The sequence below is a fragment of the Balaenoptera ricei genome, chromosome 6 (assembly GCF_028023285.1).
Source record: "Balaenoptera ricei isolate mBalRic1 chromosome 6, mBalRic1.hap2, whole genome shotgun sequence".
NCBI lineage: Eukaryota > Metazoa > Chordata > Mammalia > Artiodactyla > Balaenopteridae > Balaenoptera > Balaenoptera ricei.
The window spans coordinates 87,120,883-87,147,481 of record NC_082644.1 but is presented as its reverse complement, the minus strand read 5'-3'; the positions used below and the strand labels follow the sequence as shown (position 1 = coordinate 87,147,481).

The following is a 26,599-nucleotide window of genomic DNA, read 5'->3' as shown; positions in this document are numbered from 1 at the left end:
CAACTTTTCCCCTCCAGCCTCACAGATCTCCTCACCGATCCTCCAACACACCACCCATTCTCCTGCCTCAGGGCCTTTGCACTTGCCGTTCCTTCTGCTCAGAGTGCTCTTCCCATAGATATTCACGTGGTGACTCTCACTTCCTTTGCCTCTTTATTCGAAGGTCACCTTTTTGGTGAAGCCATCCCCAGCCACCCTCTCACCTCCTTATGTTTTCTCCTTAACACACACTCTATGCTTTGCTTTTTCCTATTTATTATCTGTTTGTACCACTAGAATATAAGCTCTCCGAGGACAGGGACATTTGTTTTGTTCACGGCTATATTCTCAGTGTCCAGAGCAGTGCCTGGTATCCAGTAGGCACTCAGCCAACATCTGCTGAATGAATAGGCGGATGAAGCATTGACCGTCTGCTGTGTGCCTGGCATCAAGGTAGACACACACCAGGTCTCCCCGGCACACCTGGGGGCTCCCCCACCTCGCCCTGCATTTATTCCCTTAGGAAGCTTCTTCACTCTTCGTTCCTTGGCCCCCAAACACATCTCCCCTCCCCTCTCCCAGGTCCCTCCCCACAAAGCTTCATCTCAGCCAGGTCTGTGGGCGGGTCACAGAGAACATGGATGAAAGTGTCAGTTGAATTTAAGAAAGAAGAGGGGGCTTCCCTGGTGGCGCAGTGGTTGAGAGTCTGCCTGCCAATGCAGGGGACACGAGTTCGAGCCCTGGTCTGGGAAGATCCCACATGCCGCGGAGCAAATGGGCCCGTGAGCCACAATTACTGAGCCTGCGCGTCTGGACCCTGTGCTCCGCAACAAGAGAGGCCACGATAGTGAGAGGCCCGCGCACCGCGATGAAGAGTGGCCCCCGCTTGCCACAACTAGAGAAAAGCCCTCGCACAGAAACGAAGACCCAACACAGCCATAAATAAATAAATAAATAAATAAAATTAAAAAAAAAAAAAAAAAAGAAAGAAGAGGACTCCACTGGCACAGCAAACTTCAGGGCTGATTTTCTCACCCATGGGGAAACTGAGGCCTGGACTGGGGAAGACCCTTGCTCCAGTGAGTTTGTGGTAGAGACGGGACCTCACTGGGGCTCCTGCCTCCGGTCCAGCCTTGACAGTTGTGAGAATTGGCCTGAGGGGTGTCCTGATCCAGCTCCCTCCACAGAACAAGTGCCTCATCAAACTTGCCGAGTACCTGTGGCAGGTGCCCAGCCACCTGCCGGTCCACCCACACCAGCGGCCCCTCTTAGCGGTCAGCTGTGGGAGGTTAACCTTCTTAGAGGCCGGCCTTCTGAGGGGGCTGGTTTCAGAGGGCCTGGGGACTAGACACAGTGTGCCTCTGAGGATGCTGGGAAACTTTTTAACGTGGGTCAGTGCTTCTCAAACTTTACTGCACACAAACCACCTAGGGATCATCTTCCAGAGCAGATTTGGTTCAGTAAAACTAGACTGGGGCCCAGGACGCTGCAGTTCTAACAAGCTCCCTGCTGATGCTGCTACACTCTGAGTAGCAAGTGCCTGTCCACTACTTCTCGAAGTCACTGCACGTGGAATCACCTCAGAAGTTCAGACCAATACTGACACCTGGCCCCACCCCAGAGATTCTGATTTAACTGGTTTGGGGTGTGGCCTGGCCGTCTGGATTTCCTAAAGCTCCCCAGATGATTCTAACAGGTAGCAAGGTTTGAGAACACGGGCCTGGATCACTGCACCTTACTCCTGCCCTCTGGCGCATCTCTGCTCAGGGAGAGCCCTACAACTTAAAGAGCAAGGGATTCGTTGACACGGTGAGGAAGGGTGAGGAGCTGGGAGGCTACATCCACTCCATCAGCCTCGGCAGAGGGCACCCCAAGGATTGAATGGCGGGCACAGCTACTGATGGAGAGGGGTGCCGACACCCTGAGCCCAGCAGTGGGGAGGGATGGAGAGCCCCGGAGCCCTTCCAGGCAGAGGAGTGACCAGGAGAGCTGAAGCAGCTGGATGGTCCCGCAGAGCCCCATCTTTGGCTCCGTCCTTGACCCTGACCCTGATAGAGAAATAACCCCCTTCCCCTCTTCAGCCCAGCCTGCCTCTCTCCCTGTATCTGTGCGCTGGTCCCCAGCCACCCAGGACCTGAGTAATTGATGTGTGTGCTGCCCCCTCCCGCGGACCACGAGCTCTCTTGGTGGGCAGGGACCGTGTCTGATTCATCTCTGCCTCCGGCCCCGGACCCTTGGCTCTGGGGGCGGGAAAGGTGTGTGGAATTGAGTGCGATCCTCGGGGTGCACTGTGGCTCCGGGCCGCTCTGCTGCAAGTTCCCGGCACACAGCAAAGCCTGCACATCGTGGTAGTAATTGTGGAGGTAAATCTTGGCTGGTCTCCTCGCAAACACTTGGTGAGGCATTCCGTAAATCTGTCAGCAGCAACATTAAAATTTGATGGCAGGCGGCGCGGGTCGGCACTAGCACTGCGACTTCCCAGCAAGGTATGACACCGTCACCTCCCTCTCATTAGTCAGCGGCAGGACGCTCAGGCCTCCGTGCCGAGCCAGGCCCAGCCAGGGGGGAGGCGATTCTTCAGAGGAGGACCCCTGGCTGCTCTGAGGGACAGGCCAAGGTCTCGGCCACGGGAAAGTAACTCAGCTTTGGGCTGACGTGAGCTGAGAGAAGGCATCCCAGGAGGCTCCGGGAATGTGCTGGGAGGTGAGAGGGCCTCTGAGTTGCAGGGGGCTGGGGCCATTTTTTGAGTCTGGGAGCTGGTAACTGGGGCTGGGGGCTTGTTCAGCTTTATAGGCGGCCTGGTGGAAATTGTCTATTTGCCCACAAAAAGATTTCAAAGAACACTTTCAAAGGGCATGGGGTTGGACTCATCATTTAAGCAAGCAGAAGGGCGATTGAGCAGGAGTCCGGGAGAAAAAGTGTTCCGTAGTGCAGAGAGATTGGAAACCAATCTTGTCTACTTCCCACCTGCCATGGTTCACTTGGGAAAACTGAGGCTAAGTGAACGTCCAAGGCATATATCCAAGGTCGCACAGTGGTAGAGGCAGAACAAGATTGGGACCCTGACTCCTAGTTCAAGGCTTCCCCTACAATCAAGAATTTGGAGCACTTGTTGAAATATGAGAAAATCATCTGGAAATATAATTTTCATTAAAAACAAGTCCCAGTGCATCCATTTTTTCAACTGTCACACAGAGCGTGTGTTATGTGCCAAGGCCTGGGTTAAGCATCAAATAGCCCCTCACGTCTGTAGAACACTTTTTGATTCACAGAAGACTTTGAAATGCGTTGATACAGTTTAGTCCTGTGAATGCTGCAATGCCACATTGCAAATGACCTCAGGTTCAGAGAAGTAAAGTGACTCCTCCAAGGCCACTCAGCTGAGTGGCCGAGGGGTTTTGACAGAGACTGACTGGCTCCAAGCCCATGGGCTTCCCCATCGCCTCAGTTATCAACACAGAGTGGCAGCCACGGCTGCTCTCACTACCTGTGCAGAATATCAGTGCCCACCTTTTTACCATAATTTACAAAAGTCATGATGTGGTTCAGAGCTGTCCAAGGGTTTCAGGGTTTATCGGTCAATGTGCCTCATCGGCAGTTGCCTCGATGGAGCTGAAAGAGATAAGAGTCAGGCCTCTGTGGCCCATTCCACACCAGGACACATTGTGTCCTGCGGAACTGCCTCCTCGCCCCCAGGCTCCCTTCCATGGGGACAGTGGCAGTGCACTTTGATCTTCAGAATGCAGCCGGGGCTGGTGGGAGGTGCATAGGAACAGATTTCAGTAACCCACTAAATGATGGTGCTTCAAGGTCCTTCAAAGCCCAGATCACAGTCACTTCTTACAAGAAGCCTTCCTGGATACCCCAGCCAGAATAAATGATAACTTCTGCTCTGCTTCTAAGTCCTCCTCACCATTTGCTGGTGCCTAAATGCCTAGTTCTGGGTCTAAGGAAGTCTCTTAGATGCAGGGTGTGCCCTGAATACGGGGCCTGTGCACCATCCCGAGTGGGGGGAAGGGGGACCTAGCAGAGAGCTCTGAATAGAGCTACTGTGAATGCTGAACTGAATGGATAAACAGAATTCTTGTGAATTTATTAGACATCCATCACAAATGTGTGAGCTGGATTTTCTCGGGAATGCAATTCAGTGTTATTCCCACAGAATCCTGTAGAACCTGGAGTCTGGCAGTTTAGGCTTGGAATGGGGGCTTTTGGCCACCTCCTGGTCACTCAGAGAAAGTCTTCAGGTTTCCAGACCCAGCATCTTCTGAAGGCCAAATGAGTTCTCAGGGAAAAAACCTGCCCAGTTTTCCAACCCAGCTTCGGCCCCTTGGAATGCAGTCTGGTCCTGGTTTCTGAGCTGTAACTATCAGTGGTTTTTGCTCTTTCGTTTTTTTAAACTTCTTTGTTCTTTTGGAGTGAGCCAACCTTGGTGCTGTCATTATGTGGCCAGGAGGCCCAGAGAGGCCTGATGGGGGTCCTGGCCCTTCAGAATGGCACCCATCCAGTGTCCCTTTCCACCTGCGGGACCTGCACCCTGGCCCCTGCAGCAGATATAGCCCACCTCTCTTTTCTGTGTGTTTTGTTGCCTTTGTCTGTCTTTCTGTCTCATGCTTCATGCCTCTATCAAAGAGCAAGGACCAGTGTTTCACTAATGCTCTGTAGCATAATTTCACGATCTGTTTCTGTCTGACGTTGAAAGCACCTGGCTCAAGGAACAGCTGTTGGACACACGCAGTGCTCACTCAGCCAGCATTTGTACTATGGGTGGAGCCAGGCACTGGGGGGCAGCCGGGGCCACTGGGATCTGTCAGTCACACATGATCAGTCCTGGCTCCTGCCCTCAAGGAGGAGCCACAGACTTACCAACAGGGGAAGCAAGATAGGGTCACAACCAGCCTGAGTCTGGGCAGGAAGTGCTCTGGGCCATAGCCAGGGATCGACCCAGGGTTGGGGGCTCACGGAAAAGTGAGGACGATCAATCCAGAAAGGCTTCCTGGAGGGGGTGGTATTTGAGCTGGGTTTTGACAAGGTGAGGGATTGGACATGAGGAGGGAGAGGAAGGTGGCATTTCAGATGAAGAGCAATGGGGCAGTGGAAGGTATGGCTGGGAAGCTCATTGGGACAGACCCTGCAGGGCCTTGAATGCCACTATGAGGCTTCTGGGCATTACCTTGCAGGCTTGGTCTTCACACATGTGTTGCCTGTGGGCACTCCCAGGTAAGGGCACGCTAGAAACCAGGAACTCCCCAGTTCCGCACACATACTCACAAATCAGGTGTTGTCTTGCACCCTAGTGAGACATTACGTTGTCTTGTGCATTGTTTGCTTAAATGAGAGCACTGAGACAGAATTTTGGAATAATACCACACCAAGAGAACAGATTAAAATTGAACCAGAAGTGCTCAATGTGAGTCATAGCATAGCCATGGGTCTCACACTGAAATACCTACAGGGGCCAGGCACATCACAGAAAGAGGGGAAATCAGCATCGGGAACTAGACAATTGTATATTGCTTGTTCTGTAGCTGATGACACACTTGCCCCTTTAAAACACTAGGCAGCCAGGGAAGAAATGCACAGTGTGGGGAATAAACAAACAAAAAAAACCCAAACAACACTGAGCAGACCAGCAATATGTTTCTGTTGGCCCCGTGTGGCTCAGGGGCCCCAATCTTGCCTCTGATGGGTGGCCAGCAGGTGGGGTCTGTGCACGTCCTGTGGTCTGTGTTGGAGGCGCTGTAATGTGACTGTGGCCTTGTTTCCCCTAAGTTCCCTGAAGGGGCCCTGCATTCGGGGCTTTGTTGTTGCAGACAACAGGAAGTGGGCTGAGGGCACAGCAGCCTCCTCTCTACTGGGGACCAAGTCAAGGCTCAGAATGGTCACTCCACTGCCTCATGGTGGAAGAGCCACGACTCAACCCCGGTCTTCAGCTCCGTCTCGCTGTGCCCCTGCCAGCACCACCACCTAACTGCAAAGTCCACGGCGCTCCAGAGAAGCAGAAATGAGACATTCTGCATTCTCCCCCTCACTCTCACCCTCTCCCTTGGTTTTTCCCTTCTCTCTGTTTTTCTGAAGGGCTTCATGGCTGGCCTAGCTGGTGGGAGAAGAGGTTTTTCCCAGGAACAGATCGATGCTCTGTGTGCTGGGCTGTCCGGGCTGACAGGGCTGACCTTTACCGAGTTTGCTTGGGTTTTCCTTTCTCCGTTGGGAGCCCAGGAAGGTCTTGCTCTGGAGAGAAGACAGTTGAGAAACCTTGGCCTTCAAGGGGGCCAGATTGGGGGTGGGTGCAGGGAAGATAGGAAAGGGGGATCTGAGCCATGAAAGCCCTTTGAGGTCAGTTATTTCAATCTCTCCCGTACACACCGCCTTTACAGATGAGAAAACTGAGTCTTGGTGAGAAGAAAAGACTTGATCAAGGTCACTCAGAGAGTCTTGACGGAGCCCCAGAATCCTGCATGTGTGTGCATGTGCATATGGATATCTGTGGATATGTGTGTTATATATATTGTATGTACACACATATATGTGTATGTATATATCCAGTGTATATATACGTGTATATTATAATAACGTATGTGGTATATTATATAATGTGATTATATAAATAATATGTAATATATTTGAAAGGCTGGCTGTGCCTGTGTTGGGTGCTCTGGTCAGGATCACTCTGGCCATAGACAGTGTTGTATATGCCCAAGTACCCGCTGACTCTTGAGCCACGGCACATCATGCAGTTCTACAAAACCACAGGGAAGGACTGCAGAAGTCTCATGGTCCTTTTCAAATCATTCCTTCTTCTTCCTCTTCCTCTGCAGAGATTTTCTCTCAAAGCCCAGTTTGAATCCTTCAGAAATAGAACTTGGCTGCGAAGTCACTTTGAAAGACTTTCTGTATGTTAATTACAGCTGGCCAAGGTCTTGAGCAGAGGTGGGAGCCCACCATCTGCAGATGGGGTCGGCCCCCAGCGCGCTCTGCAAATCCCCATCATCTGGCAGGTGTCGTTTTGGGTTAATTAAGAGCTACACTGAGCCCTTTACCTGTCACTTCTGAGAATTTTAGTGAGAGTGAGAATTTTTGACTTTCTTGCCATCCCTGAGCTTTTAGCAAAGGGGAAACTGAAAACATCTCTGATTCTGACGATTTTCCTGGCCCTGGAATCTCCAGGACAGCTGCATTCAGTGCCTTTTCTTGTGGCCCCCTTTAAACTTTTAATTTCAATCACTCCTTTCTAGTTACCTAGCTATTGTTTTTTACAGTAGTTACTGTTTTTCTACAGCCAGCTCTTCTATGTTTGAAAGATGGTGCTGTTTTGGGAAAATTCACCATTTATCCTAAATTTCTTAAGCCTCTGCTTTCTTTTTGGGCCTTTGAGGAGAGAACATCTATTCCTCAGCTTGATTCTGTTTAGTAGCTTTGGAAGGGCTTTCCATTTGCCCCTCAGGGGCCTTTCAGCGATCGGGTGGCCCTGGCACATCCCATTGGGGAGGTTGACCCTAACCCTAGCCCCGCCCAGTTGCCTTCTGATGACGTGTTTCCGGCCCAGTGATGTGCTGCCAGTTGCATCACTTCCGTCTGATGCAATCTTGATTTCCGGTTGTACCAGCCACCATTCTGCACCCCACCCCTTCCCCCGCCACCGCCGTGACCATGAATGAATGAACCAGATAAGAGGGAAACATCAAAAGACGAAAATAATACACACACACTTATATTTGGTTCAGGAATTACACGGTTTATAGAGGGATCAGGGTTACAGGTTCTTAATAAGGTATCTTGACCCAATAAAGCGAGGAAAATAATTGTATTCTCCCTTTTCATTAGGAGAAAACTCTGCCCAATCAGTTGGGGTGTAATTATTTGTGAATTGGATCTCTGGATTCCAGCGTTTGCTGGATTCTGATTTTCGCTCCCAATTAATTTCCACTGTTACCTGACCAGTGGAATACTGACTAATAAAAGACTTAATAGGCGTTTCAGTGAAGGCCGCAGGAGGTTCTGCAGGGACTGGAGTATTTTTCTGCAGAATCATCGGAGGTGAATGTTTGCACCCAAAGCCTCCCATGTTAGGATGAGGCTGAAAATTGCCATCAGTGTCAGGAATTTTCGCCCAAATAGGGCCCTGGAGATAGATGTCTTTATCCATACATACCTGACCAGGCTGTACACCCATATATAAGGGCACTTCCTTTCGTGGTTTATTGCTGGGGGTGTTTTGACTCGATGGAATTTTTCTGCCAGAAGTAGCTGCATAGATATTTGTTGTTTCAGTCTCATCTTCTTTGCTGAAATGTGGGGTAGGTGCTTTGTTGGTGGTCTGCATTATCAAGCTGTTATCCACACCACCTTCCCTGCATTGTCGTTCCAATTGCTCCTGTCATTTGGTCTGGGCCTTCAAAAGCTCTTTGCATTTGCCAACCAATTCTCCACTGCTTGGTCCTCTGCAGACATGTTAGGTTGGTTGTTTTCTTTATTGGTTGAGAACCCCTGCATGCATTGCCACGGGCCCGGCTCATAGTTGGTGTATTTTTGCCCATAGTTACTCTTCTTAATTTTTGTGGTTTGAATTGTGCCATCTTCTGAAGTTTGGTAGAACCCATATAGGTACTGGTCGACAAGGGGGTTGGAGAGATGAGTCGCTCTTTGATTATGCGCAAAGCAAGAGTGAAAAGGGAGGTCTTCAAAGGCATATTGAAAACTGAAATTATTGCCGGTGCGAAGCATCTGCCTGGAAAAGTATTCTAGGCAATAAAAAGCTGAGCGTGGAGTAGGGGATGTGTTCCCTCTGCTCTTCGTATGCACGGTGCAGTACCAGAACTGAGGCAACATAAAAACATCACCGGGAAAAGCGGGCAAGCACCCCTCAGTGGCATTTCCAATCACATATGGCAGCTGGTATGTGTCATCTGCAAAAATCTGGATGGTTGACGTTAGGTTATTGGCTATTGTCTTTGTGCCTGCTGCCTCCATGACCTCCTTAACTTGTATGTTGAAAATTTTGATTCTACAAGCCTTTGGTCGGATGCCCCAGTAGTTGTTGATGAGCCGCTGACAGTCTCGGGGACTCCAGTGGCACTGGAATCTGTTGAAATCGAGGTAGGCCCAGGGGTGCTGTAACCCAAGTAGGACATGTCAGAGGCATCGCCTTTAATCTGCTTGTAGAGATTGTTGTCATAGGAGGGGAGCACCCAAGTTCTGGTGGAACGAGTGGTGACGAGATTCCCTTGCCATTGAGACTCACATGCCAATTTCCTGAGGACTCTCCAATGCCGCTGTTGCCGCCGCCTGCATCTGAAACTTCTGTGTCTCGTGTAGCTATCTCCGCATTTCTGCCTCCTGTGCTTCTCGTGGTAGCCCCTCCAGAGGATCCGCGGGGGACCAAAGGGGTACGTTCTCCTCCTCTTCCTCCCACGGGGAGACTGGGCTCTCCAGGGCTGGTGTCTGCGACCTTGGGACATTTAGCAGCTGTGGGGGGGAGGGGGGGGGTGTCTGTGAGGCCCATGTGTGTCAGCAGGTGCTTCTTGGCCTGGAAGACACCTCGGGCAAGGTTTCCACCAAAGGAGGTATCTCCTTGGAAAGAGTCTATCAGCTCTTGGTCTGCTGAATTAAAAGTGAGATAAGGGTTCTTTCCCTCCTCGATTATTTTGTCGTAGGTCATGGACTCACATGGCTGCATCCGCCTTGTTGACCTGAGGGCCCTTAGCAAGGCCGTTAAAAGGGCCAAGGTACTTATAGCCAGGGAGGACAAGACCCATTGCAGAGTGTTTAGGTTGTACTCCAGATCCAGACAAAGCTGGAAGCCGCGGCTGCTGTTGGTTTGGTTCAGGGACAGCGCGTCCAGGCTTTGAGTTGCACCAAGTAGCCGCTGCCCGCTTGTACCACTCTTCAGAAGTACCTAGAAAGCCAGCCATATCTATGTTTTACTCATTTATTGTTCCGAGTCACCATCACCAGGCAAATCAAACTCAGTGGGGTCGAAAGGATAACATTCATAACAGTCAAAACTGTGATGAGCCACGCACGTGTGATATTCCTGTGTATGCTTATTAGATTGATCCAAAGCCACTGGCTTCGCCAACCCCTTATGTTCCTCGCACAACAGGACAGCTCTATGACGGCTAAACTTGCACTCTGGGCACCTCGCCTTTATTTCAGCCAGACCAGTGGTGTCAAGAGCGCACACTGTGAACAGGTCAAGAGACTCCTCTGGTGTGTTTTCCCTTGCCTCCTGGTGGGCCCTTATATCCCTGTGTCAGCTGCTGATTCAGCAGATGCGGCAGGGGGCGAGGGAGGAGCTGGGGGAACATCGGCACTTTCCAGCTGACGTGGGGAACTTTCAGGAGCTGCTCACCAAGGCAATGGAAATCCCCTCTCTACCGAAACTACAACTGGTCTAGTCATAGCGGTCTCAGGTAAGCGGGGTTTGTTAGCACCTGTAGGAACCTCCAACACTGGTTCAACTGGTATAGCATTGTCATGGCCCCACTGGAAAAATTCTCTTATCTCCCATTTACTTATTTTCCCAAAATCATGCCTGAGTTTTACTGTGAACCTAAAAAGGAACATTCTTTCCTCCAAAGGTTCCTTATGTTCCAAGGTAGTGCTGTTCCCATCAACCACAGCACACTTATATGTATTACTGGTAATAAGTACAGGCGTTGGTTCAATTTGCACAGAACCTTTACATTTTTGATCAACCCCGCACAGCCAACCCACCCAAAATGGCTTTAGCAGACTCTACAATTTTACTAGTCATCTTTCCTTCCTCCCACCAAATCACCATCTTATCTACCCAGTCATTGAAAGGAAAGTTCTCATTAGTCCAGTTTCCACAGCCATGAAATGGCATAGCACGGGCAATAGCCTCCACGATGCTTGTCTTGCTGGTGGTCGCAGGTCTGTAGAACCAGATGGCGTTGCACTTGTTGAACTCCCACTGGGCCCAGCGAACTAGGATGTTCGCTGCCAAGACGGGGTCGTACCGATTCACCTGGAAACGTTGGAACACCTTGTTCTTGGTGGTGTCCCCGACTGGAAGCTTGCCTAGCAGGTAGTCTTCGGCCGACTTCGTCAGGAGCATTTCGGCTCGCGCGTTCTCCAGTGCTGCCCTGTTGAGCTTGCTTGAAAGCTGCGAAAGGATTCTTTGTCTTCCAGCAGCCATTGTCTCTCAGAAGTTATTCCGTTTTCGACTAGCCAGTCCACAACCTCGCTGTATTTGTGAGTGGTCCTGTTAAGAATGACAGGTACCTTGCTACGAGGGCCACAGGGCCCTGGCTGCAGATCCTTCTTCCGCTGAGCGATCAAAGCTAGGCGGCGCTCCGTATGGAGGGCGGCTGGAGAAAAGGCTGGAATGTTAGTCCATGCCCAGTGAGCCTCCGGATGCTGCTTAATGAGGAGATAAAAGACAGTGTAGCGGGCATCAACAGATTTAGTCAGCCCACCTTGTTTTGTTTTAGTCACAGTTACCCAGTCCTCGATGTTCGGGGTTATACCCTCCAAGACATCACGCTTGATAACTTCCTTAATGTGCTTGATATGTTGGCCAAGCACAAAGGACTTAACTGTCCCCTGCTCTAACAGACAATGCAGATGAAAGTACTCACTGCCCTCTTCTCGTTAACAGAAGGAACGATATCAGCGCTAATCTTAGAGCCCCGTGTTCATGGGGGAATGACTTGGTCAGATCCCCAGATAACTGGGTTCTCATGGTCAAAAGACCCCCTTCTCCAGCAGAAGAGAACTTTCCTTCTCTGGGGTGAAGATAATGTTCTATATCTTCATAGAGGTTTGGGCTACACAGGTGTATACATTTGTCAAAACGTAGCAATAGTACATTTAAGATCTGTGCATTTCATTATGTGTACACTTTATGTCAAAAGAAAAAACTTTTAAACAAATAATGGACTTCAGTTAATGATACGCATGCTGAAATACTTAGGGGAAAATGTATTGATGTTTCCAATTTACTTGGAAATACATAAAAGATAAGATGAATGAAAGGCTGGAGGGAGAGATAGATGATAAGCAAATATAAGAAAATATTGATGGTGGAATTAAGTAGTGGGTACACAAGTGTTCACTGTAAAATTCTTTCAACTTTGCTGTGTGTTTGAAAATTCTCAGACATACCAGAGGTGGGGAGGGTGGTGAGGGGAGGACTTTCTCTCCCCCGCTGGCCCAGCCCAGTGATGTCTTCCTTGGGATGGTGGAAGCCCGGGGACTTGGGAGTAGGCCGGTGTTCTGGTCCTGCCCTGGCCCTGCCTGGTGTGTGGCTTGGGGGAGGGGAGGTTGAAGGAACTCATCTCTCAAGTTTGTCCAGTCCAAATAATCTGGGACTATGAGTCCCAGCAGAGGTTGGCGAGGTGTAATGTAAGATAAGTTTGTGGTGGGGGGAACGGGCCTATCTTACTTCCCATTAATTCTGGGAAGGAGTGAGTTGGTTGGAGTTGGGTAGGTATGAGGGGAGTGATTGCTAGTCCCTCGGATACCTAGTGAGAAGCCAAGTCCCTCGGCCCCGAGCCCCTGAGTTCTCTGCTCTAAAATCTTGGATGGGGTTATCATGAGATGGAGTGCCACGCCCTCTGGCTGCTTCCTAACTGCGCTCAGACGGGGTGTTGGAGGGGGGACGGTTAACTTTCGCACGCCCACCCCCGTGACTCAGGCTTCCTGACATCACGGAATTCTTGGGCCCTGTGATCCACACTGTTCTTGGACCACAGTCTTTCACCTCAACCCCACTGGCTGCCCAAACGTGGCACGCAGCTGCTTCCTTCGATTTCCACGTGGGGAGAAAACACCAGCCCAGTCGTACCGGCATTTGAGTGTGTAGCAGGCTTTACGTCCCAATGTGGGTGACGTAAAATGGGAATTAGATGCCCACTTCTTGAATGTTCTTCACTCCCCCCACCCCATGGGGCACGGACGTCTCCTTTTGTCTCCCGCTTTCTCCTTCTTGATAGCAGAACCTCCCTCAGTTCAGGTCGTTCAGTCCTCCGCGCACCGCACGTGAGCCGTCACCATCCCCACCCCTGAACCCAGCTCTGGGCCTCCTTTTGTATATCCAAGAACTCAGCGATAAAAATAAGTAACGCTCTAAAATTCCTTTTAGGGACCGATTCAGTCTTCCCTCACTCCCCAGCTTCCCCAGTCTCCTTGGCACAGGGGAAGGTACACTGCCTGCTGGGCATGAGCTGCTGGCCATGAGCTGGCACCACAGTCAGGCCTCACAGAAGCTTTTCTTTTAATGCATAAAGAAAAGGTTTCCCAGTTTAAAGGGTTGGCATTTTTGAGAGATGCCCAAAGCACGGATCAGTTAGTGGAATGGGGCAAGGGTCCCGTGGTGTCCTTGGTGCTGGGCAATCGTAAGAGAAGCGTCTATTGTGCAAGCTCTGTCTTGGGCCATCTGGCCTCACCTCTGGGTGCCCCAACAATGAGCCAGAAGTGGGGCTTTCATGTGATGCCTGAGAATCTCATTCCTGCGCTGGAGGAGCATTGCTTCGTGCCTATGGATGTTGCAGCTGTGTTGTCCCTCGGGCTCCCGTTCCCTCTGGCTTGGATTGTGACCGCAGCCTCCCAGCTGGTCTCCCTGACCACGGGCTCACCTCCTGCAGCCTGTCCTCCAGGTCCTGGTCCTCCTGAGTCTGAAGGCTGTCCGGGTCCCAGCCCTGATGGGAGAAATGCATAACGTTTCTGCTCCGCCCCACTCTGCTCCATGGCTTGCCTCTGCTGGGGCCTCATGAAGACCTGGGTGTGCGGGGGTCACACTCTGTCCCTCCCACCCCACACCTTTGCTTGTGCCCGGAATGCCCTGTCTGCCTCTGCATATCAGACTCCTACCCATCCTGGCTCACATGCTCCCCTCCACCCAGAAGGCATCCCCAGTGCTTTCCCCGGACCTTCTCTTGGCTGGACCAGACTCTCTTTTCTAAGCTGCGGTCCTAAGATTTGAAGGAAAGAAGGTGAATGCGCCTCAGGTGTCATGATGGTGGCGAATTCAAGCAGGGGAGACGCAGCAGGAGATTGGAGCCTCCAGACCCAAAGAAACTCATCATCAGGTGGGGCCCACAGAGCCTCAAGGAGAGGCCTCCCTCCCTGCTGGGAGCACTGTGGCCCCTGAGAAGTGAAATTCAGGCTCAGCAGATAGGAAGGGCCTTTAGACACAAATGGAAGACAGAGGCCCAGGGTGGGAAGGCAGTGTCACAGTGTCACATGGGCAGAGGGCCCTGGGCTGGGAGACAGGAAGCTGGACTTGGGGTTGCCTCCTGGCCTGGGCAAGTCCCCCACACCTTCCTGAGCCCCCATTTCCTCACATATAAAATGCGGACGGTTGCATCCATCTCATGAGCGTCACAGGACTGTTGGGAGGGTTAAATGAGATTCTAGATGCCAAGGAGGCCTTGGTGACCGAAGTCAGGTCATTGTCATTGTGACTGACATTTGCTGAGCAGTCACTGCGTGCCAGACACTGTGTATCATTCATTCAGTCTTTACAGTGACCACGTGCAGTGGGATCTATTAATTGTCCTGACTCTACTGAGGAGGAAACAGGCGCAGAGAGGTTGAGTAACCTGCTGATGGTCACAGAGCTAGGAAGAGGCAGACACAGGATTTGGACCCAGGCAGTCTGGCCCCAGAGCCCTTGCTCTGAAGGGTTCAGTGGCAGCATGCGGGTTTGAATCTGGGTGGTCTGCTGCTTCCCAGCCATCTTTGTGGCCGAGCTAGTCCGGGTCCATAGACAGGCAGCTTTCTTGACAATTGACGACCTGGTCTCCCCACATCTCATGGGTGAGGACTCCCTAAACCCAGCCAGCTGCCTGTGTGGCACTTCCGATAATGACACCATCCCGGAGTCCCCAGCATGTGGCTGGACCAGACCTGAGGTCAGCCTCATGCCCCAGAGACCGTCAAGCTCCCCTTACCCAGAGGGCACACTCTCACAGGGCATCTCACAGGACAGGGGCCCCACCAAAGGTACCGCCATGCCAGTGCTCTAAACACACCAGGCAGGGTGGGTCCCTGGGGGTTCATTTCTTCCACCAGGAGAAGGATGGCGTGGTGGATGGAACCTGGGCAATGGATCGGATAAACCGGTTTGAATCCTGGCACACAGCAGGTGCACAATACACCCCTGGCTATCGGTACTAATAATGGAAGTAGGGAGAGCTGTCATCTATGAAAGAATGGGAGGAGTTCCCATTCTTTCATTCATTTAACAAATAGTTTTCAGGGCCTGCTAGACATTGAGATAGAGGCATGAACTCCCTGCCCCCATGGAGCTTACATCCTCGTGGAGGAAGCAGAATTAACAAGAAAGATAAGCACAATAAGTTAGATATGTTAGATTGTGATCGGTTCTATGGAGAAAAGTTAAGCAGGGAAAGGGGAAGGAGTTTCCATTGGAAATGCGATGGTTCGGAGGTGACACTGGAGCAAAGCCTGGAAGGAGGTGAGGGAGAGAGCCACGTGGACAAGAGCATCATGTTACAGGTAGAGGCAGCGAGCTACCGGCGGTTCATGGAGCACCGACTGTCTGCTGTGGACGGGGTATTACACTGGGGGTGGGTGGCACGTGGGTGCTGAGAGGAATCAGACGCTGACCTGCAGACAGACACTCCCATGTCACAGGAGACTCCCGTGCAGGTCAGGGCGAACCTGGCGCTGTGGGGCACAGCGGGAGACAGGGTGCGCCCCAGGAGGGGCAGGAGAGGGGCTTCCCAGAGGAAGAGGTACCTGAGTGGGATTCTAGAAGGCCAGGCAGGTGGGGACGGGGTCGAGGATGGTGGGCAACACTGACAGGTACATCCTCTCGAGGAGTTGGAGCTGTTTATGGCCCTTTGCCAGTTTGGGGACAGAGTTGGGGGGAAGGTGTGGGATGGATAACAAGGATACAATTAATTAATTAACTCCAGCTGAACAGACCCGAGACTTGCACTTTTGGGGGCTGGAGATCAAGGAGGCTTCCTGGAAGAGGTGGCCTTGGAGCTGGGCCTAGCAGACAGGCGCGATGCTGCTAGATGGAAATGCAGAGACGGCCTTTGCTGGTGTAGTCCGATGCCCCAGGCCAGGCGCAGAGCTGTCAGGAAGCGCCTCTGATGGGGCAGCTCCGTGGGTGCCCAGAGCCCTGGGGAGAGGGTGGCTGTCCCCCTTCTCCAGGCGGCTTGTGGCTCTGCTCCCCCACCCGACCCCCCAGGAGGAGGAGGAGGAGGAGGTGCCGTGGCGCTGATGGAAATGCAGAGGCTGGGCTGCTGCGGCCCAGCACTGTCACCATGCTCTCCCTTGCACGCTGGAACCTGACACCCTGACCACTGAGGCATAAAAAACAGAGAATTGGAAGGCTCAGCCTGTCAGGCTGGGAGTGGCCCCCAGAGAGGCCAGAGGAGGAGCGCATGTGTGCGTGCGAGCGCACGTGTGTGTGTGTGTGTGTGTGTGTGTGCGCGCGCGCACGCGTGCGCATGACCTGCCTGCAGTCGCCTGTGGAAGTGGGGAGGAGGCTAGCTGGGCCCGGGGGTGGGTGGGAGCGGCTGGCCCTCGGGCCTGCTTTATTGTTCCTGCTGCACCTGGTGGAGCCCTGGGGCCCCTACATTTGGGCCGAGGCCCCCAGAGAAAGAGCAGTGCTCCACGTCCTGACTTCTGGCTGGCTGTCCTTCTAGAGGCTCCTGCCCTTCGGCCCTTTGGCATCCCTAACAAGAATCCATGGAAGCATGGATGGTGCCAAGGGTGGTCTCATGGGGCTGTGTGACTCCTGTCACCACTGCCAGGGTGGGGCCCACATGCTCTGTAACCAGTAGCCTAAAAAGCCGCTCAACAGCCAGCTACCTACACAACTGCTGCCACACTGGGGCACCCACACCCCAGGAGCTCCAGCCACAGGGAGGAGACAGGAGGGGCCTGTCCTGCTACAGAGCCAGGGCAGCAAGGTTTGAGGGCAGGGATTTTGAGCTCCTCTCCTGACACTGCCTAGTGGTAAAGAGGCTCTCCTGTGGCTGGAAGTGAGGGCACAAGGAAGTGCCAGATGCCAAGTATCATGGCTCCACGAACAGCTGGGCAAGAGTGAACCATCCTCAATTACCACTCTGCCCGCCTACACCCACTGCTCTCGCCACCTGGCGCAGCTTGCAGCTCTTGGTCCTTTCCCCATGCCCAGAAGGCCCCACCCAGTCCCTCTTCTGTGCTCCCCCAGCCCTTCAGCTTGTCCCTTCATCTCAGCAAAGTGCCGGGGGCCTGAGTTTATGTCTCATCTTCCCCATTGGACTGAGGCCTGGGGAGCAGTCACCTCTGGATTCACAGCACAGAGGTCTAGACTAGAGTTGGGGTCATCTTTGGCTTCCCAGTCCAGAGCCACTCAGGAAACACATGGGAAATGGCACTGCATCCACACTGGGGTTCTGGAGTGGCCTCTGTCAGTGCTGAGAACCAAGTCCCAAGCCCCAGACTGCTTGGTTCTCAGCAGTTGTATAGGTAGCTGGCTGTTGAGTGGCTTTTTAGGCTACTGCTGAGAACCAAGCAGTTGGGCCTTTGGACTTGGGTTGGGTGAATCCAGGCTGTTTTGTGAGAGACCCTGGGCATCAGTCTTCCCATCTATAAAATGGGCCAATAACCCCAGGGAACACCTGGCACATGGTAATCCAATGGTACTCATGTGAGAGGTTGGTATTCAATCCCACTAATAAGAAAAAGGTTATAGGGAAAAATGTAGACAATGCCAATGACAGCTGTCCACTTGATAAGGGGGTGGACCGGACTTGCCTTTATTGGTTACACAAAGTACCCACAGTTTATGAAAGAGACAAATGCCATTGGCATTTTCCGAACCTGACTTGACATTTGGTTCCTGTTTCTCTCCCCACCCACCACATGCAGGGAGTGAGTTTTCCGGGAGCCCCTACAGCCACCCTCAATATCCCTCGTACAACGACTCCTGGAGGTTCCCCAACCCGGGGCTGCTCGGTGAGTACTGGCGGAGGCCCTGTGGGGCCCCTGGGCCATCAGCTGCCCCGTTGGGCCAGGGTCCCTCAATATCCTCAGGTCCGGTCACTGAGGTGGGGTGGGTAGCTCTCCCCAGATGCTTGCAACGTGGGAGTTGTGATGGGGCTTCAGGACAGTAAACACCACTCCAGCCCTGCTTGTGCCCTCAGCCCTCCCCCAGATGTTTTAGTGGATAAGGGAAAATGGCACAGAAGGGGAACAGATTTAAAAAGGCCACTGAGGGAGAAAGAGAAAGGTAGGAAAAGTGCCTGCCCAAGAGTAACATATTTCTTAAGAATCATTGAATATTTTGGTGAGAAATCTCTAAATAAGAGCAGCCAGGAGACCAACTTGGATTGATTGGTAGTGGCTATCTGTCTTGGTAAGGACTCTGAGGCATGGATATTGATTAGTGATGTCTGCCATGGACACTAGAGCCAGCTCCATTAGAAATGGGTTGCCCTGTGGCTGAAGGCCTGCCAAGTCATGCCGTTCTGAGCTCAGCTGGTGCCCAGACTCTGCCCAGGCCTCAGACTGCAGATGGTCCATGGCTGGGGCCAGCCTGATCTGTGTACATCATCAAAGATATTTGGGCCACCCCAAAGACCAAGCAGGGCTAACTCAGCCCTCAAAAGGCCAAGGAGAGCCCTTTGTTTTGTTGCAATGAACTTACATGATACCAGCTGGTGAGTGCCAGCTGGAGCTGAAGATTCTGGAGCATGAAGCAGGGGCTCAGGGCTCGCAGATGTCACACACCCTGGGGGCAGAGCCAGTGAATCAGCCTGCAGGCAGCAACACCGATCTTTCCCCAGCAGTCAGCTGAGGAATTTCCACTAAGGTCAGGCATGGAAGGGCCTCTGAGACCATCCAGGTTTATCTGTACAGCTTAACAAGGCCTGCTTAATTAAGAACCTGTTAATTCCCTGGATCCTGAATTATTTCAGGACTGAGAAACATAGACTTTATCAAAAAAGCAAGAACCTCGTGTCTTCAAACTCAAGTTGCTAGGCATGGGTCTGCGAAGGAGGCCATGAAGTCACAGCCTTGGCCCCTTCCCCAACCTGCTTTGGTGATTAGGACAGACAATGACGTAGACACCATCCCTTCCTGGCTGCAATCCTTCCATGCGTTTGAGCCTTGGGCCACCCAAAGCATTTTGGTGTAGCATGCAAAACTTCAGGTGAAATAAGGAACAATGCCAACTATCACTCCAGGCACTGTGCCTGAATATTTCGTTTTATAGCAGACTGGGTTCTTGCCATCTGTGGCCTCCTGGAGGGGCTGAATCTGTGGACTGATTGCTCAGACTTCTTTTTTGGTTTTGGTAAAAATTACTTCTAGGTATGAAGTAAGGTCTCCGCTTACTTAATGCTTTTCCTTAAACAAGCCCCCTGAGAGGCCCTGGGTTCTGAGTTGGCCCAGTTGTCAGTGTCAGGAGGCAAACGCTGACCCTGAACCAGAGTCTTTCGGCAGGGGTTGGGGTGGAGGGATGGGTCAGGAGGCCTGAGCCTGGGAGCTGCTCCCTGCAAATCGGCCTCATACAGAGCCCTGGTCCCAGTGCTGCTGTGAGACCCACAGGGGATGTGGCACAAAGGAGGCCTGGGCCAGGCTGCAGGAGGGGTTCCTTGTGATGGGGATATGACCCCAATGAGGCCATGTTGACCTAGGGCCTCCACATATGGCCGTGTACTGCCCAAGGGGACAAGTGGGGGCTGAAATCGAGCCCATGCATGGTACAAAGCCCCAAGCCCTGGCACAGGAGTATGGCTGCTTTTTCTAATGTTTATGAGGTATCTTATAGGCTTATTTGCCTGGGAGTTCAAGAATCAGAGAAGTGAGAAAGGAGCTGCTCAGGCAAGCATAGCAAAGGGATGGAGTAGGAGGTAGGGCCACAGGTGGGGGACCTTGAATGCCACACTGAGAAGTCTGCACCTGATTGTGCGGGCAGCTAGGACCCCAAGGGGATGTCAAGGGGAGGAGAGGACTAGACCACATCCGAGGCCTTTGCTGCTCAAGCTGGAGTGAAATCCAGTTCATATCCCCAATTATACGTGTAGACTATGTGTCTGGTGTGGAAAAGTTGTGGACAATGTCCCAGGGAGCTCACAGGCTGGGGGTGAGAGAGCCTCAGACAAGTGTATCTGGGCTGGGATGTGCTCAGTGACTTGAGGAGGGCCAGAACCAGTGTGGAGAAGAGGAAAAAGAATCAAAACTCTGTTCATCTAAATGAGCACTTGCTAATTGTGCAGGCACTGGGCAAAACCCTTCGTGGGGGTTACCTCATTTTATCCTATCAACAGTCCTAGGGGGCACAAGGTATCAATATTATCTTTACAGATGAAGAGAGTGAGGCTCAGAAAGGTTAATTAACTTACTTGAGGTCACACAGCATGCAGGGAGCAGAATGAGAACTCAAACTCCCGTCACCCTGACTCTAGAGCCTGTATTCATAATCAGTGTGTGATGTGGTACTCTTACTCTTCCTGACCAATTCAGTCTGAACAGTACTACAGCCAGGAAAAGAGGCTCATCTCTCCATACTAACAAGCCTGGGAGTCCCAAATACTCAGACCTTGTATGCCATGAGAACAGTGCTGATCTGTTTTTGAAAGCCAGGTTATTGTATTTATCTGTCAGGCTTTCAGTTGCAAACAACAGATTCCACTCTGGCTGGTTTAAGCAGAAAGTGAATTTATTAAGGAATATTGGGGGCTCCCAGAATCTCCAGGAGGACCAAAGAGACAGGCATGGGACACACAGCCAGGAACAACACCAGGGCTGCTCTAGCATACACACCTCCACTGTTGGTACCCACAAGCAGCCCGCTCTGTGCTACTGCTTCAGCTGGGGTGCTTGAGAGCTCTGCCCTGCCTCTGTACCCACCTCCAGCAGGTAGAGGCTGTCAGCCCACTTCCTCAAGCTGCTCCCCTCCCAACTGAGGTCAAACTCAAGAGATTCCAATTGGCAGGGCCCAGGTGACGCCCCTGTGCCCTAGCAGCAAAGGCAACTGGGAGAATGAGTTCTGACTTCTAACTCAAAGAGGCAGGCCTCATACCACAGAAAACTCCGCAAACGCAAGAAAAGTTTAAACAATGTTGGACTGTTACAAACATGAGAAATGGCCCCTGCTGTGCCCAAGTCTGTAACCTGGGGAATCAAGGTCAGGTCATCAACCAATCTGGGCCTCAGTTGCCTCAGGTGTAAAATGAGGATAGTGGCCACTGGCAGCTTCATTCAAGCGGGAGCTGAACCCGATGCTCTCTTGAGGCCCGGAATGCGGTGATCCCACTTTCCTGAAGATGAGTGAGATGCCAGGCTTGCTCTACCATAGTCTTGCAAATAAGTTCCAGGCCCTCTCCCATCTACCAGCCTGCCCTTCCCCCAGTGTCTTCAGGGCTTTAGCTGAAAGAATCCCACTGGGCTGGAGAAGTAGAGTATTTCTGCTACTTGGGGAGGGTGCCAGCGGGGAAACCTGCTCTGAGGTGCCTCTGTGCTCTGCTAGATCAGTGGGAGCTGTGGAAACAGGTGGGACCCTCACACACCCTGCCCACACCTGGATGGGCAATGCCACCTAACGAAGCTGCAGGAGAGCCTCCCTTCCCGCTGAGCCTCCTCCCCAGGAGCTGCCTGCGGTCTGCCCACGCCCGGCCCAGCCAGGGCGGCCGGGATCCAGCATCCCACTGGGGCCCCGGGCAGGCGGGGCGGCAGGCTGGTGGCAGGAAGAAAGGCTGCCGCGGTCAATTAGGATTAGAACCGGAGCGCCTGTGGCCACTGTAAAGGGATTAGAGAGCGAGTAGGAGCCCGGAATGACTGTGTCAAGAAGTAAATTGATGATAATGTGAATTAGAGAGGAAAAATGACAGAAGAAAGGACAAGTTTATTCTAGATGGAGGTCTAATGGGCACCAGGAAGACAGAGAGCTTTGTGAGGTGATGTTTTCATTTCTCACGGTAAATGCAAGCGTTTTTGATTTTTGCCATGGGGCCCTCGCACTGAGGTCACTGGACAGCCTGGCCGAGAGATTAGGCTTTGAGAGGGAAGCGAATCGGAGCCCAGGATGAGAGCTGGCCCCTGGGAAACTCTGAGGCCCGAGCCAGGATTTCCCGTCCCTCATTTGCGGGGACAGCCCCTGTGGTTTTCCTGACACACACACACACACACACACACACACACACACACACACCCCTCTCACCTGGGCCCTGAAGGCAGGACGCAGGGCTGGCACTGCAGATACTCTGTGGGTGACTGGCCCCCTCCCTCAGGAGAGAGAGCAGAGGAGGCTGCCAGGCGTCTGAGTCAGGGCTCTGGCCAGGGAGGTGACAGAAGGCAGCAGAAAAATCCATCTCTGGGAATACTTCAGCATGGCACTGGTGTCCATACCTTCTGGAACAGCACAGCAAGGCACTGCCTGCTCCCCCATCGTCACTGCTGCTTGAGCCATTACTGCCTTCCTGGGGGCTGGGGAGGGAGAATTATACCCACTAAATGGGGCTGAGTTTGGAGGGGCGGTGGCACATGCTAATCCTGCCCTCTTGATTACCTCCTAGCAGCATGACCCTGGGCAAGCTACTTATTCTCTCTGTGCATCAGTTTCCTCATCTGCCCAATGGGGGCAATACTAGTGCCTACCTGATAGAATTGTTGTGGAAATAAAAGAGTGAAAGCATATAAAGGGCTTAGAAAAGTGTCCATTTCCAGAGCACCTTCACATCCTTACCTCGTGGTGCCCTCGTATAGCCCCACTGTGACCCCGCTTTTAGAGGTGAGAAAACTGAGGCTCAGGGGAGTGAAGCCACTTGTCCAAGTTCACTCAGCCAGGAGCGATAGAGCCTGACTGGCAATCTTCAGGCCTTGGTGCCCAGTTATGGCATCTGGGAGAATTGCCAGGATTGGTTTGGATTTGGGTGAGATTTCAGAATAAGTATGAGTCACCTCCCCTGGGGAATTAAGAAGCTTACTATTCCTGCCCCAGCAGACACGTGGCCTACAGTGGCTGACAGGACCCCAGCTGCTATCCACTTGGATAAACACAGCCCTCCGACATAGCTGTACAGGCTGTGAACTGTGTCATGGCAGAAAGAGTCCTGAACTAGGGGCCGACAACCAGAATTCCAGGCCAGGCTCTGGCCCTGAGAGGCTCTGTGGCTTTGGGCACATGAGTGGTCTGTTGAGCCTCAGTTCTACCACCCCCAGCCCCACCTGTAAAAGGAAGAGACGGCCTAGTGTCTCTAACTTCTGTGGTTCTGAGAATCTGCTCGTCCCCTTGAGCCCCCCAGACCCTTTTGTCCCTGGAGAGGAGTTTGAACACAGAGCAGGGCTCCGGCAGGCCTCATCCAAAGCATGCAGTTAAAGAGAGCAGCCCCCAGACAGTGGGACGAACCCAGCATCGGTACAAAAGGCCCCACACTGGCTCTGTCTGGAGGTCACAGGAAGCAGGGCTGCCCCCTGCCCTTCGCCCACGTACTCATCTATCCAAATCTTCATGTCCTCCAAGTTCAACCCAACCTGCTTCCTCCAGGAAGCCTGACCCTGCCAGAATAATCTTGCATTCCCAGAGCTCTTTTCCCAGAGCTCTGATCCCCCTCCTGACTCTGAACATTGGCCTGCGTTCGTTCATTATTGCCCAGTGCTGCACCCAGTAGGGTTGGAAAATAAATGAATGAATGGGCAGGGTCTTTACTATTGTTGGTTCACTCAGTGCTGTTGCTCATCTTCTCAGCAAACCTAGCCGAGCACGTGCCATGTGCCGGGCTCCAGGCTGGGGGCTGGCGACGGACACCGAGCAGAGCAGAACCCAGCCCCTGCCCGTGTGGGGCTCTCCGTGCAGGCGAGGGGGAAGAAGCACAGAAAGAGATGATCAGAGCCCGTGGCCAGCCTGCAGCACGGTGTGGGCTCAGGACAGGGGGCAGCCCAGAGGAGGAGACAGGGGCTCTCGGACTTGAAGGAGGCGGCACTATTCAGCAGACAGGAAAGGGGGTGAAGGTGCAGCCAACGTGTTCCAGGCAGGAGGCAGAGCGTGGAAAAGGTGCGGAGGCATGCGAGTTGGATAAAATGGGCTAGCTCTACCTGCCCCGTAGGATTAAATCAGACAACGTGTGTAAAGGATATGGCAGGGTGGGGCAGGAAGTGCTCAGCCTGTGGTAGCTGCCATTAGCCCTCTGGTATATTTGAGATGGCTGCAGAGTTCACGTGATCTTGCAGGAGCGGGGTGCCTGGGAGTGAGCCGGAGGGGTGGTGGTCCTAGAGGGAAATCCAGAGGTCGGCAGGGCTAGGTCACAAAGCTTCCACGGGCCAGACTACGAAGTGATGACTTTTCATCCTCTTGCTCAGAAACCGGCAAACTTTTTCTGTAAAGGGCCTGATAGTACATATTTTAGGCTTTGCAGGCCGTGTGGTCGCTATTGTAGCACTCAGCTCTGCAGTAGCAGCATGAAAGCAGTCACAGACGATACAGAAAGAAATGGGCAAGGTTGGGTCCCAGTCAAACGTTAATTACTGAAACAGGCAGCAGCGTGGGGGCGGGAGGGGGGGTGGGGGGTGGGGTGGGTGGATTGGGCCCCATCTGCCCACCCCAGCTCTAGGTGGTGAGGAGGCCCTGAAACCTATGACCAGGCAGCGGCCCTGATCAGGGACTGAGATCTTGGTGAGAGAGGACAGTGGCCTGGACTGGGGGAGGGGGAGGAAGGGACAGAGGCAGGGGACACTGGTGGAAAGGGGACCCCCGGTACGGAGCTGGGGGCACAGGGTCTCCCTCCAACTTCCGTGGCCTCTTCTGTCTCTTCCAGGCTCCCCGTACTATTACAGCGCCGCTGCCCGAGGAGCCGCCCCGCCCGCAGCTGCCACGGCCTACGACCGTCACTGACCCCAGGAGCCAGGCAGGCGCCAAGCACTTATGACACATATCACTGAAGGCCATAGCCTCCCAGCCCCCTCCGAACACAGCCAGAGGGGCCCAATGAGACCGTCCCCCAGCAACCCCCCACTCGCCTGAAACTCCCTCCCCCTTTTCCTGCCAGGGACTCTGGGCTTCTGTGGTAGGACTGTTGGACTTCTAGACACCCGTCCATTTCTAAGAGTCAGTTGATGAGCTTCTCCCGATGTGACTGGGTCTCCACAGACCAACAGACTGTTCTGCAGACAACTGCAGCCCCAGCCCAGCCTGCCAGCCCCCTAGCTGTCTGACCACCCGTCCGTCTTCCTGCCTCAGGCCTGGGAAGGAGAGTTTTTGCTTTTGTTGCTTCAGCAGCACCCGTGTAAATACCTTATTGCTTTTTTGTGGGCCCGAGGGTCCAACTGAGCAGACTGCCCAGCCATTACGCATCCAGCACTCCCGTCGTGTCACAGGATGACGTAGACCTGTGCACAGAGCATCCCCTCTGCGCTGGGTGCCCCCTGAAGGTGGGTTTGGAGATGCCCTTGAGACTAAGGATGCCCACCCCCAGGCCCCAGCTCCCTGCTCATTGCTACTTCTTTAATATCTGGACTAAGAGTCTCATTGGGTTGGCTTTGCTCTAAGCAACCACCCACCCCAAGACCCCTCCCTGGCTTCCTGCCCCCCTTTCCCTGGGCCCAGTGCAGTGCGAGTAGCTCTTTTCCATATCAAAGGACTCAAAAAGAACTGTCTAGGAGATTCCTCAGCTACTGTTTTAAAGTAAGATGTCATCCAAGGTGCTGATTGCATTGTGGACTTGGAATGTTAGGGCTGGACGGGACCCAGGAGATGATGGTCCAAGGCGGGCCTGAGGCTCTCCAGACCCCCAGCCCCTGGAACCACTGAACTGAACTGGGATGTGTTTTCTGAGGTGTGCCCAGGCTCAAATCACATTGGACACCTACCATGGACACTTCTCCCACCCTCCAGGATGCCTGTGAGTGGATTCTGGGCAAGCCTGTCCCTGCCACATAGACAATGATTAACAAAAAGGACTTTGCCTGGACCAAGGACCACAAACACCTACAGCAGTCAGCCAGAACTTCCTGACCAGCCCCTCCCTGGCCTCATGGAGCCTAGTATGCAGCTAGGAACAGAGGTGCTCTGGTGGGGGCGGATGCCTGACTTGCACAGTGGGTATCTACCTGTTGATGCAAGGGGCTGTGATGGTCAGGGCCATGGCCAAGGGCCTCGGGAGCCTGGAGTGGGAGCTGGGATAACTCACTGTGGGCTGAAGTGGTCAGAAAAAGCCACCTGGGAGGATCTGGGGGACAGAGGAAAGCTTCCTGGAGAGGAACAGGACAGGCAGTGAGGAATTGGTGTGTGAACTGGGAATGGTTTCGAAATGGAGGTACCAGGGCCACCATCTCTTTGCCTGGGGCCTCAACTCCTTGCACAATATCCCTTGCCAACTCAGAACAGACAGGTAGAGGCCCCATCCAAACATGGACTGAATTACCACAATGACAGTGGACTTTGCCCTCTCCTGTGACAGTGTGCCTGATGTCTGCATGTCACCAAGCTGGCAGAGAGCTGGGGCAGAGAGAGCCCGCACTTGAGGTTATCAGGCCTAAGAGGTCTTGTCCTGGCCGCACCTCTGCCTGCCTTGCTGTGCGTCCTCAGGCAAGACCGTTCACCTCTCTGAGCCTCAGCTGCCTTGGTAGAGCAGGGTCCCCTGCAGAATTACCCGACAGCTCTCTCCTTCCCTTCCTTTCTCCCGGGGCG

The 26,599-nt window shown here is 53.0% G+C and overlaps 1 protein-coding gene across 1 annotated transcript in view; it reads left to right on the top strand.

The window, feature by feature from the left end:
- The window catches only part of PAX5 (paired box 5), a 176,340-nt gene extending 151,535 nt beyond the window's left edge, over positions 1-24,805 (top strand). The window contains exons 9-10 of the mRNA XM_059926497.1: positions 17,839-17,925; positions 24,729-24,805. Coding sequence (XP_059782480.1) covers positions 17,839-17,925; positions 24,729-24,805 — 164 coding nt within the window. The remainder of the gene's footprint in view (positions 1-17,838; positions 17,926-24,728) is intronic.
- Positions 24,806-26,599: the final 1,794 nt, after the last annotated feature.